This window comes from Argiope bruennichi, chromosome 1 (genome assembly GCF_947563725.1).
Source record: "Argiope bruennichi chromosome 1, qqArgBrue1.1, whole genome shotgun sequence".
Classification (NCBI taxonomy): domain Eukaryota; kingdom Metazoa; phylum Arthropoda; class Arachnida; order Araneae; family Araneidae; genus Argiope; species Argiope bruennichi.
The window spans coordinates 16,146,731-16,161,022 of NC_079151.1; the positions used below are offsets into that span (position 1 = coordinate 16,146,731).

The 14,292-nt window shown below is 31.0% G+C and overlaps 1 protein-coding gene across 4 annotated transcripts in view; it reads left to right on the plus strand.

The window, feature by feature from the left end:
* Positions 1-14,292, plus strand: part of LOC129972885 (regulating synaptic membrane exocytosis protein 2-like) — a 100,052-nt gene that overhangs the window by 33,779 nt on the left and 51,981 nt on the right. For all 4 annotated transcript variants that reach the window (XM_056087228.1, XM_056087376.1, XM_056087454.1 and 1 more), the window contains exons 2-4: positions 10,572-10,767; positions 12,435-12,685; positions 13,984-14,285. In XM_056087228.1, the coding sequence (XP_055943203.1) occupies positions 10,572-10,767; positions 12,435-12,685; positions 13,984-14,285 (749 nt within the window). The remainder of the gene's footprint in view (positions 1-10,571; positions 10,768-12,434; positions 12,686-13,983; positions 14,286-14,292) is intronic.

The following is a 14,292-nucleotide window of genomic DNA, read 5'->3' on the forward strand; positions in this document are numbered from 1 at the left end:
GGAAATGCCTTCTTCGTGTTCCTTCAAATACTGTTAGAAAAAATAGTCACAATACGTAGATAACAGCCGCATTTAAACGGTACTTTAAACTACCGTCGGTAAATAAAGGATTAAAGTATTTTTATGTTATTGTGTTCTCAGACAGATAGACAACCAGCTAGGCATAACACCAAACATGTTCGAAATACATATTTGTTTTCTGTTCTTTGTGTATTAAGTAAATGCTAGTGATTATTCACCAACGATCACATGTTATATTCAGTAAAAACGCTAGATTCACAGCAAAGACCGATATTTCGTAAATATTGTTTGCTAATGATATGCAGTTTATATGCAATTACCGGCTTAGTTATCATATGCAGGAAAAGATACAACTCTTTATGGGGATCTGAAAATAAAACTATGAACACTTGAAGTCTATATAATCTTGCCCAAAGTACATAATTTTATATGTGTAGAGCGTGGTAGTTGAGTATATCGGAGAAAGATTGGGGGGGGGGGGGGACGGTCTTTTAAACTAGATTGCTTGAGCAGTAAGCACTCATTTAGTACATTTGTTTTAGCAGCGAATAGGTTTTACTGTGAATTTTCCAAACTTGAATTTCAAATTAACACGCTGTATCTTCTTAATAATGGGCAATTTTTTCCAAGGCAGAATGAGTGTATAAACGAATTACTTCTAATTACGGTTAAGATCAATGGAAACAGATGGTAAAGGAGATGATTTTTTTTTTTTCATTTATCATCCTACTGCAACATAACCAACCCGGTTATTTCCCAATCGCATCTTATATATACACTGATATTAAAATTTGCAAATATATAAATAAAATAAATGCGATCGATTTGTAAGCGCTCTTTGAAGGAAAAGATGCACACTATCAATTGCATAGTGTGGTACAGTGTTTTTCGCACATCAAACAAAAATAGAAAAAATTGCGACAGGAAGAGAACCTCAAATGAATCCCCATTTCGATAAGCGAGAATGACATGGACGTGAATTCATATATAAAAAATAAATGAAAGTAAAATATACCAATTAAATAAATCTAGACATTTTCCCTTAGCAAAACACTTTGTTTATTCCCCAAAGCACTGTGCAGATGCAGATCTAGTTTCTATAAATCTCGATTGCTATCAATGCATTGATAACAATGATTTGTCAACGCTTGAAAAAAATATAAATAAATTACCGAGTAAAAAAGTTTTTTTTCTAAAGTTTTCTCAAATATTAATTATTGATTTTCCGTCTTTTTGTGTCTGATCTGAGCTGAATTAAGACGCTTTTTTCATTTTTATATATAAAAACTTATTTGGTAATTTATTTATACCAAATAATTTTCTTTTCCAACTAATTTCCAAATAATTTGCGAAATAAAAACTCAATATAATCTTCTGACTGATGTTCACTTTATGATCGCTCACTTTCAAAACGCAGGTAAACAGTGGCAACGAACAAAATATATGAGATCTCTTTCAAAATTCAAACGTTATTTCGCCTTTTCTTATAGAATTTTTTGACCAATTCAAAATTCTTTTGTTTTCGAAAGGTTGTTTGTTCTATTCTCTTAAGTGTCGCCTTGTGCAAGAGGATTAATGCATTTTTATTGGAGAAAGCTTTCAAGAATACGAAAGGCTTGACAGTGAAATGAAATAAATATAAATGGTTGGTCATCGTGCCAAAATATGTTATTGTATTCAATTTTCTTGTGGCTGCCAATTTTAGATGACCGAAGATTCCGGCCTTTTAATTCATAGTGATTTGAAAGCTGCAAAAGTTGGCATCGACATTAGATAGTCCTATCTTTGCCAAAATTTTCTGTCATTTAATAGAAAGTTGCAACAAATGAGAATTCCGATGAGCATTCTTATCATATAACAAAGAAGAAATGCATATTTCTTTGAGTTGATTGGCTTATGCTGTGACAATGTGCCTTTTTGGTTCCAAAATCTATCTTAATGTACACATCGACACGGTTATTCTTTTGTATGATGTAAAAAAAAATCTTACATTGGATGAGATGCAAGTTATAAAATAACTTTACCAATGTGTGAATTCTTAATGAATAGAATGAATATCGAGAAATAACTGTTTTCAAGTATGAACTCGAGAAAGAACAACAAATATGACATCTCCCAGTTAAGTTTCAGAACGGCAATATTTCAAAAAAATTTGAAGCTACAAAATCGTTTAACCCATTGCTAAGTGACTCAAAATATGAAAAACAGTGACTGGTCATGTAACAAGAAAGACATGGTTAAAAATACTGTAGAAATTGTTGAAAGAGAGAAAATAGGAAGCAGAAAAAGCCTGAACAAAGTTCAACATGCAACAAATATGCTTATTTTCACAGACATGGATATTTTTGTGGGAGATGGTGGAATAATGAAAATGGGCTATGGATGGATATTGAACCCAAAAATTATACGGGGAACTACTGCACCATGGATCACTAGCTCCTACCTCGATAAGCTGCCACCTTTCAGTCATCAGTTAAACTATTCAAGAAATATTTGCTAGTAAGTTGAAACTTGCTGTTTTGGAACCTTTTTTTTCATCCATGAAAGCAAAATTTTTGAAACATTATGCTTCTTTATTCACAAATTCGAAGAATTGTCTAAGGATTTTTGTTCTATTTTTACTGTATAGTTTTACATGTAATGAACATTTAATGCTGCTTGTATTGCCGTATGATCGTAATTTGATAGCATAGCCATTGTTCTTCTTATTTTCAGGCGTCATTGCATTTCCTTTGCATTCTTTGGTAGTTGCAGAGGATAAATTTTTTTGTGTCTTTATATTCATTTCATAATTATTCTAATAAAAGGTTATTAAAATATATTAATTGAAATGCTTCACATTTCTGCAATCTTATCTGAAATCCATATAGAAAATGTTCGAGTAAAATCAGCCTAAAATTAAGAGAAATAAATGGGAGCTGTAATGAAATTTATATTATCAGGTTCTTTCCTACTTCTGGAATGTTTTATGGTATTATAATATTTATATATGTCGTATATCTTATTAATAACTTACAGAAGGGAAGTATATATTTTAAAAAGAAATTCATTCCATTTTTCAAAATAATAATAAATAAGTTTTTATTCGCAACTCCCTTTGCTTTACAGAGAAAAAGAAACGTCTAGAAAAATTCGTTATTCGATTGGGTTAATATGAAGTTTTTCAGATTTAAAATTGTCTGAAGGATAAACTTTATTTTTTTCTGATAATGCAAAAAATTACATTTTAATTAAGATGCATCTTTTATAGCTGTAAGAAAAATTCTTGCAATATAAAAAATAAAATTTAGAGTAAACAAAAATCCCTTCCAAAGCTATTTTCTATTCATTACATAACTGTAACTTAAAAATTATGAAGAAAATGAATTAACTTCTTACTTTCTTTTATATGAAAGAGAGAGAAAGAGTATAATAACTATAAATAAAAAAAATCGCAGATTTTGTCGAATCTCCAATTTTCAGTCCACCCTGAATCCGAAAAATATATTTTGGAATAATGTCAGTCTTTAAACATGATAACCAATATTAGATTGATGAAATGTGATATATAATTCAAACCGTAATTGTAGATTTTTATCAAATTTTGAATGAAATCCATCTAGAGGAAATTTGTCTATCTGCCCGTTCGATTGCAAATGGTCATGATAACGACAGAAAGTAAAGAGGCGCGTAAATAAAATTTCGTACACAGGCTTATCATCCAAAATAGATTCTAACCGAATTTTGAATCAATTTATCAAAAGTTTGGCCAGTTTTCGGCTGTCGATAATTTCGCATGCATGTAAGCGCAATAATTCAAAATTGAGAATGTGATCTTATATCTACAATTTTAGCTGTAAATCAAATTTTAGTTTCAATCGGCTAGAAAAAAAGGCACCCCTTTACGAATACTTGTACATTGGCCACATTCCAGGGATTAATTTAAAAAAATCACCAAATATCACAAGTTAGATGAATTAAAAATGCTTTATTGACGCTAAAGAACGATATTTCGTAACTATTCTTCGCCTGTGCCTAGAATTTTATGCGGGGAAGAAGAGAATAATTTCTTTATAAGAAAGCATGCAAGAAAGTTTTGGAGTGATTCATTCTGCTGCTTCATTCGGTTTACCAAGAATTATAAGATGAATGATTATAAAAATGATGAATTCCGCAGTTCAGTGTTACCAATCAATAAGATATCTTCCTTATCAAATACAATTTTTTATTGTTATGATACATTTTAGGCATCAAGAAATTGATATCTTTTTCTTGAACGTTGAATGCGAATACATTTGACCTCTGAATTTTTCTTTCTGCATTTAAATATTTTGAGGGATCAAAAGATAGCAGAAAATCGGAGCATTTCTGGCATTTTGAAGTTCGATTTTTTTTAATTCTCAACTACAACTAAATACATGATTCTGAAAAATGACATTCTAGTTTAATTTTCTTCTAATCGATGAAAAAAAATCACTCAAGTTTTTATGTAATTAATCTTAAATATTTTGACCAAATTTGTATATATGGTGAAAAATTATATTAAGTATATTCCCATCAACAATAAAAAATGTTTTTAATTATTTGAATCATTTTCTTCGTAATTAAAAATTTTGAAATAATTAGGTAAAAAAAGAACCTTAAAAAAACGAAGAAGTCCCAAGTTTACATTAATAAGATACCGTTGAATATATATGCTAATTTATATGTTCAAGATATATTTATTCAACATTTATTTGTTTAGTTGAATCCTAATTAAGTTTGTCCCCGAATTTGTCTCCAATATGGTAACCCGAAAAAGCAAAAGAAATGGTTTTTCTAGTAACCCTAAAATGATTTGTTTACATTTTTTTTCGCTTGTTGAGTTGTACATCTACTTTTGTTTTTTGCTTTTGCTTTTGAGTTTTGCGAGAAATGAAAATTAAAAATAATCGGTAAATAAACATCTATTAAAGAATTTAACTAAGCTACATATTATAAATGAAAATATTATTACCTACTGCTAATAAAAAATTGCAGTGCTACTTTTAAAGTAAACTACAAAGAGAAAATATTTTTTTTTTTCAATTCTTACAGGATAAATTTTTTGTGATTAAAATCATCTGTTGACGAAATTTGTCAGAACAGGAAATAAAATATTAAAAACATCTACGCAAGCTTTTTGAAATCGTTTGTCTTTATTTCACAATTTTTCGTTTTAAAATTATTTAGTCATTCTGACGTAGTTCAATGCGATTTAGTGTTCTTTTCGTCAATGTTTGTTCAAGAATTTATGCTTGATTGGGAGAGTCATAAATATCAGATCAAAAATGTTATCGGATATTTTATATTGGAGAATTCGATGTCTACATGGCTAAGTTTATATCTCGCCGACGTTGTTCCGACTTTTGCATCACTGAAGAGTTACACTGATTTGTTACAGAAATTTCAAAATCGATCATTGCTCAAATGAAGAATTAGTTTATTCGAGTAAGTGTACTTATTCCTTAAAATTTCTTTTTAAGAAAATCATCAGTCTATAGCTACTATAGACTATTCCCCCCCCCCTCTGTTTTGTTTCTTTTATTCTCTCCAACAACAAAAATATTTGTTGTAATAGATTTATTAGTGTCATTACTGTCATTACTTTCGCTTTGTCCGCAAAACACTCTTTATTAAAATGAGAAATGTTTTTAAGTAAATGACACCTACCGAAATTAGTTTTAGAAGATTAAATAAATGTATAAAATAGCAATGGTTTCAGAGATCAAATCAAAACACACCTGTTTCGCCAGCAGATCGTGAAGAGAAATCGATTTTCTTATGAAGTACCGAACTTCACTTGTGCCAATAACAATTTTTTTCTTTTTGAAGTTTCGTTGTTGGTTAGGGTAAGTTAAGTAGATGACCCTGTTTAAGAATATACCACCGGGGATCGATGCAACATGATTTTGAGTCCTCTATACCTCGCTCTTGAATTAAAAGTCTTACTCCCTGGAAAGAGAAAACAATGATTCTCTTCAATTTATTGAATGAAACAATACTTCTCAGTAATAATAGTATTAGAAGAGATATTTTTAAAATCTCCACAGTTAATTTTATAATCAGGGTTTCATATTTGAATAGATTATATTTTATAAATAGTTTATAAATAGCATTTGCCAATTATTTCATTATTTACAATCATTTGTTAGAAAACTCGTGACTGGCAATTTAATATCAGCTTGGAAAAGAGTTTTACTCAATGTATAAGTAAATGTTTTATTATGGAATAGAAATACGATTCATATCTTGCTCATGCAAATATAATTAATAAGAATATCCCAAAACTAAGTCCCTTTAAACAATTAAAAGAAAAGGAAATGATTATTAGAAAAACACTTTATTACATTACACTGCTTAAATTATTTTTCAACATAGTTACCATCATTATTAAAAATTTTATCTTATCGGGGTACCTTTGTGTACCCTGGTCATAGAAAAATGTCACCTCTGATGACGAAGAAGTGAGCATAAAACTTAAGGAAAATACATTGATAATATTTTAATGCCGAATATTCCACTTTCTTTAATCATCTTTTCAACTTCTATAAGCAAATCAGCATCAATAAGAGACAGTCGCTCACTTTTTTCTTTTACGTGAATACTTTTATGTCCCTCATTGAAGATTGGTATCCTCCTCCTTATCAACAAATTTTATCTGTGAATTTCAGTTGGTTTAGTGTTCCCATCTTTAAGTAAACGAATAATAGAACATAATCCATATTCGACGGAGTGTTCCTTTTTTTTAACATTTGAAATGTTCAGCATTCAGCCGATATAAACTGAGTGATCCAAGAATGACTTCTATTGTTTGCCAATGAATCAGCTAAATGAATGCGCATGCGTGAAATCATGAATGTAGCACTTTCGTGGCAGAAGTCGAAAATGAAACTTAATTTCTGGATATTTCTCGTATATGCTGCATTTTTATTTCATGCAAATGTTAGTTTCCAAGGCGTTGGCAAAATCTCATCGCCGAGATCGATGTGGCGATATTCAATATCTGCTCCAGCGGAAATTTGCAATTTATGAGGAGATGAAAAACATGATATTTCTCTTAAATGAAACATCTTTATGTTTGTTGAGATATGAGAATGCATGCTATATAACATGTTTTTCGTTATTTGACTTGTCCGACATAAAATTAGTAGCATTAGTAAAATTTGCAATTTCTATATTACCTTCGTTTTTCGCCGCAACAGTAATTTTAATAGATAAATAAATTATAAAGGAATAATCAAATTAAAGACAAATCGTAAAAATATTTTAACAAAAATGCGTAATAGCTGTTTAACTATAATAAGATCTTCCGAAAATTAGCATTTCAGAGTACATTGTATTCGCTACTATCTACCAGGGGTAAGGGTAGTAGATATAATTAACTTATTTTCGTTCTAAAGAATTTTGGAGCTTTATTTATCAATTATTTTTTATTGCATTATCCAGATATGTTTGAAACAAGATCATATACAGTGCACTTTTCAGAACTCACAATTTAAATAAGTGAACATTATCTGATACTTGTAAGAATATTCTTAAATTTTTAGCAACGAAATATGATTATTTATTCGCGAAATGGGTCCACTTTTTATTTTTCATCATTTTTTCATTGTATCAAAAATATTTTCGATTTTAAATGCTTGCATATCAAAGCTTTGATATGCAAGCATTTAAAATCGAATGTCACTATTGCTGTTTAACTCGAGAAGTCTTAATCTCCCGTCTTTCATTTTAATATCGGATTAATGGTGATATAGGTAGAGAGATTTTGGAAGAATCAGAATTTAAGCCAGCCACAGAAGCAACTCGGAAAGTGCGAGAATTTTAAGAGAATGACAAGATTCGTCATAAAACAATTCGAAAGTGGTTTGCAATTTTCAGGAAGGACATCTGACTCTTAAGATCAAATAGATAAATTTTATAGATGCTGCTGTGAATCTGATTGGAAGAATTAAAGAAAGGACGTAGAGAAGGATTCAATCTCTAGCAGCCAGAAATTTGTATATGTTGCATTAATGTTGTCTGTATGTTGAGTATTAAATAAGAAGCAAGAAAAGGACAGGCGAACTGATCTCATCAAATTTTAATCTGTATTAATGAATAGTAATAATTAATGAAAAGTAGGCATACCTATAGAATTCATAAAAACGAAAAAAAAAATTGAATGTGATCAAATACCTGAACCAGTTACAAATCAATCCTATTTGAAAAAGATGTTTATGTTCATTCATTTAGATCCTACTATGCGGTTGGTCGGCTTCTAGACCTCCTTTTGAGAGCAGCTGGACAGGATATATGCTGTTAAAAATAAAATTATGTCTTTATGCCAAAATAGAAAGAGAAAGAGAGAGCTCTTTCACCACATGTCTAGAAAGAACTCAATGGAAATTAGAAGAGGTTGAATGAAACGCGCTTTTAACGATTCACCATATAATACAGATTTTACTGCATCAGTTCATCGCATATTTTCGCAGATGGAAACATTTTTTCATGATAGATTCTTTTCAAGTGTTCAAGATTTGGAGAAAGGAAGCCTAAAAGGATTTTTTTTAACAGAATAGAAAAGCCAAGGGATTGTTCAGCGGAAAAACGAGGTGAGAAGTCATCGCTTATAATGAATGTGCTTCTCTGTCCAAAGTTTCATTTCTTACTCTAAAATAAATTTTAGTTCCAAAAATGAAAGTACTTTTGATACGCCCAAATGTTCTTTTTTTTTTTTTTTCATTTTGTACACATATGCATATTTAATGTAGAAACACTGGACACTGGGTTCATTTATACATTTAAAAAAATGTTTTTTTTCTTTTAATCTAATAAAATAGCGGACATTTCGCTGGTTACAGAAATATATAATTTGTATAGGTTTGAAAAGTTAGAAATTCATTAATTATTCTTTAACAATGACTCTAACAGGAGATCATATGATAGAAAAATAGAGTGTGTGTTTTTCTATCGTTGCTTTTTCTCGAAATACGTTTTCTTTAAATTTCTGTACGCTTAGAACGCATTCTCGTATGAAATTTTATACAACTATATTTACAAGCACTATGCGTCTATTAAATATATTTTTATTTTTTCTGCTCAATAATATTGTTACGGAATATCCGTCGGAGCTCTTTTCTGATTTGTTGGTCGATGATATAAACAGTTCTTTAATAACAAACGACGACGTTTATTGAACACGAAGACACACAAGGACGACAAATATACAGCCGAGACGAACACAGGCAACACAGCAGCACACTACAACAAAAAGTAGCTCACAAGTCGTAATCGGTAGTAATAACAGCCACAACAGACAAAGTGGCCAGACAGAATTCAGCAGAATGAGGAAGTCTACGTAGCTTCACTCTACGATCTCTCCAAACGTCTGCTATTCACCACTGTCTCCTCGCTTTAGCTGTATCCAACTACCGACTCACTACTACACGACTCGATGCTGCTTCCACAATAAACACCAGGACTTGGCACACAACTCAATCAGCACTATCGCTTAAGCTCCACCCAACGCTTGATCTTCGCCGGACTGATCCAACTATTCGCCGTTGACTCGCTATCCTCTCGACGACTCGATACACAACTGCTTCCCGACTACGACTGACTGTAGCTTGAGACTGTCAGCCTTTTATAGTTCCCGGGAGGCGGGCAGAGAAGGTTCTGGACCAATCACGCGTATCTCGGTTCCTATTGGCTCAATTGCTAAAATTCTGGAAGTTTCCAGTAATATCTATTTTGTTGCCAAAATCATCAAATTCGTCGCCAAATGGTCGCCAAGCTCTGAGATCACTGACGAAACACTCGATCAGCACTCAATGGAGCTCATCGTAAAACGGTCTTTCCAGTGATTGAACTAACAGTGCTGGAAAGCAACATTACAGATTTGTAACAATATTAATCTTTAGAGGCTATTTATAATAAAAAAAATACTAGTTATCTTTTAGATTTTCTAGTTGCACGATATTCACTTTTTGAAATTTTTATTTTAAACATATTTAAATGTAAAGGTATTCATTTGAGTTAATAGCATTGTTATTAAACTTGTCTTGAAATATTGTGCTAATTTTGGAATAGCTTTACTCATTTTTCAAGATCATGAAGAAAAATATAGCATCATGGCATATATTTAATTTACCTTTAAAAGACTAATATTTTAAGAAACAAATATTTTTTCATTTTTTTATAATTAAAATAAGTCATTCGTTCTATATGTTTCAAATTATCTATCAGATATTAAATTTTACTAGCGAAAAAAATTCCCTTTTATTCACAACTAAAATTTCAGCAATTTTCATTTTCGAAAACCTTCCAGTTGACTTAATATAAAATGATACTTTATTGCGATATAAATTATTGCTTCAATGAGTTTTAAAAAAGATTGAAATTTTCTTTGTGGTAGGCAAAAAAGTTTAACAATTCGAAAACGTGATTTAAAAGTAACAATTTTTTTATATAAATTCAAAACAAATTTTAGTGAGTATTAGATACCAATTATCAACTAAAAAAACCCTTGTTAAAGATCTTCCAATAATTTTTAAATGGTCTTTTCTTAGGGAAGAGCAAGAAAGAATCCGACTCCTGGAAGCAGCTGTCGAAAATCTCCGTCAGAAAGCAGGCGTCGATCTCGAGTCTACTTGCAATATTTGCTTCAAGACCAAGTTTGCGGACGGTATCGGTCACATTTGTAGCCAGTGTGGGAAGCGTTGCTGTGCCAGGTGCGGCGTGAAAGTGCCATTGCGTCTCAACAAGGTAAAAGACATTAGACAGGAAATTTTAAAAAATGCATTCAATTTCGTAAAATACCCTTTTGTATAATATTTTGAATTTGATTTATAATGAATTGTTTTTCGTTTTTAGTGACTTTTATTCAAAATAAACACTTGTTTAATTGAAAAGTAAAAGAAATTATATACTTAACGGGTGTTTTGGTGATCGAATTATAGTTGAAAAATATCTAAATCACTCTTTGAAACTCAAAGTCAATTGCAATTTATTAAGTTATTCAAGGAGAAAAAAATAATAAAGTTTTATTATAGCTGAAGCCTAATCTCAAGTTAAATATAATAAACAAAATGAATTTTTTTTAATTACAGCTTAATTTAACAGTGTTTGAGATTTAATTGTGCTGGATACTACGCTACAATATTATAATAATGTTATTTGCACAAAAGCTGCGATTAAAGTTATGCAACAAATCTCTATTACTTAAAATAATTCTCTTGCAGTTATGTGATTTCAAATGTATAGTAAGGACTTTTTATAATGCTATAAAAATTTAATTTTTACTTTCACTTCTAATAATTTATTCCATATAATGACTATTTATAATACAATCCAATAAGATATATAAATGCTTTTCATAAGGCAAATATCGACAACATTTCTTGATTACATAAGTTAATTATGATTTTGAAATAACGGCATCTACTAAATTTATTATATCGAAATACTAATAATCAATTTGATAAATTTGATCAATTTGATCTGAATTATATTGTGCTTAAAAAGGTCAAATGCCTCTTTTAATTGTGTGCTATGATAATGAAATAGGTGAATATTCTTCGACTCATGAGCTGCTATACTAAACTACTCATTTCACTTCCTGAAAATTAACAAACCCTTAAAAAAAAGGGCAGCTATTTCATTAAATCTGATTTGCTGTTAAATGATTATCTTTCCTTGCAGATGAAATTCTGTTCATTAAAGTGAACAAGTCTCTAGGTGCCATGCATGCCACGGAATGCAAAATTTCTAACTGCTTAATCTTGCGGTACATCACTTGAGTATGCACCAACATTAGGCAATTAACTTCGTATTAATAAGATTATTGCCCTTTTTCTATAATTTTTTTAGCTTTAATGTTTTTATATTGCCTGGATCTTGAGATAATTTTTGAACAACAAATCAAGCAGTAATTCAGTTTGCCAAATTTAATGGATTATTAGGTGTGGTGATTTTGTTTCTTTTCAAGATCTTAGTACTCAGTACCATTGAGATGAACATTGCTGTCTTGCAATATATTCTTTTTATTATAATAATGCTTAAAAACTGCCTTCGGTAAAGTAATTGAAACTCCATTAATTTATTGTTTCTATTTATTAGCAACAGAATATGCAATTCTGACACGGCGATAACATAGGCACGATTTGCGAAATACATAAATTCTTCATTCTATCGCCAATGAGATAAGCCATATTTAAATTCAAACAACTTACACAGAATTAACAAGTACATAAAAATAAAATTTATATGTATCGAAAATTATTTTAAATTTCTGTTTTTGTTAATCAGAGCATGCATTTCAAATCAAACTCAATAGCAGTTGAATTTTTATGAATTCAGAAGTTATAAATTATTTTATTTGCTAATGTTAAAAGAAAAGTTACAGGATGTTATGATTTTGGATTCATTTCTAGATCTGGCTGTGCATCCTGTGCCGTAAGAACAAGGAGCTGGCCATCAAGTTCGGAAATTGGGCCTTGAAGAAAGACTCTGTTTCTCAGTCCCAGAAAACATGGGGGAGATCCAAAAGCCTGGAAGAAGAGGCAAACACGGAACGCCAGAGCCCCATTCCTCTCCTCAAAAGACATTTTACTTCTAACCTCAATATCGCTAACACATCACTTTCCTTCTGGAGCGACGAGAAGAAGCAACAACCTGCTGCCAGGTGAGCTCTCCATCCTTAGAAAGTCTCTTGGACAAATCTTTGGAAGAACAGTTTAAAAGATTTCTTTTAAAAAGAAAGAATTGTAAGAACGAAGTGTTCTGTTATTCTAGCAATTAAAATATAATTTGACAATTCTCGATGTTAAGTCGAAACAAGTTGTAAATTTTTTTAAACTAATCATTTGAATTGATGTTTTCAAATAGAAAATGTAGCAATTATCATCATTTCGATAAAATGGGAAAGTAAGTATTATCCTTTTTACTGAGTAATCGATATAAAAAAGTTTATTTTTTTAAATTTCGAAATAATTTCTTTTACAAAAATAATAATAATAATAATTTTACAACTTTTTTTCCCCTAATACTTGAAATTTTTCAAAGTACACTTAAAAATAAATCAATTTATATGTTATTAATGTTTATTATGTGCGTGATTTATTATAAATAACATCGTTATGGATTATGTTTAGAATTAGAGCAAAGGTTTTGGATATATGTCTTTCATTCTGGCTGTTTTATTAATCATTAATTGATCCGTAGATTGCAAATTCTTAGTATTTAAATCACATCAGAATTATATTTAAAAATTTAATTCGAAATTCAGATATTTTTTCCATAAATCACATATAAAATCATTCATTTAACTGTGAAGTTTAAAAATTAACACAAAATTCAGGCATTCAAATTTTATGAAAGGAATTGAATAAAACTGCGATATATAAAATGGGTTAAAGCAGTCGAAGCCTTCATATAGCATGAAAAAATACATGTGTAAGAGCAAGTAGAATAAATGGTAATCAAATAAGAAATTTGGAAAGATGAGTTCATTATAACGGAAGCGTCATCTATAGAAAGAGTTGCAATGTGGGCTAATGGAAAGCTGGTCAAAATAAGAAATAGCTGGCCAGAATGCGAGACCTTCCATAGTTAATAGATTTCGGCAGCTATTTAAAGTTGAAAATTGGATATACACTTTGGTACAGCTGGGATTGTTATGGTTATATCTAACAACGATGATCTGTAAATGATCTTATGAAGAATTAAAACCTGCACAAAAACCGAATTTCGATGTCTTTCTACAGCCACTTGAAAAAGGGCGTAAAACATTTACTGCATATAAAAGACTTTATAAAAATTATTCTTATGCGTAGCGAAAAGAACTACGTTCATTTAGCGAAGGAGTGAACTTAGCTTCCAAAGCGACTGTCAATGTTGTCCGATTTGAAACAGTCTTCTTCATTTGATTTTTCTTCTACTTCTTTCACGTTACTAATTTCATAATTCTATTTTTTTTCGTAGACCGGATCCACTCCCCCCACACCGTGAAGACCCTCTCCTCTCCTCTCCCGCTCCGCCGCACTCGCGCGCTGAACCCAGCGACGGATCTGGGCTCCAGAGAAGATACACCCGACGACGTTCTTCCCTGGACACCATCCGGAACGACTCCTTGAGCTCCGACCAGTCGGAGAATCCTCCCGCCGCTCCTAGACCCAAACCTAAGAAAGGTAACGGGCACCGATACAGGAGATCCGGTAGCAGCGAGTCTGAAGACGACGCCAGGTCCTCTCCCTCGTCCTGCCAGGATTCGGAGAGTGACAGAGGTGGGTT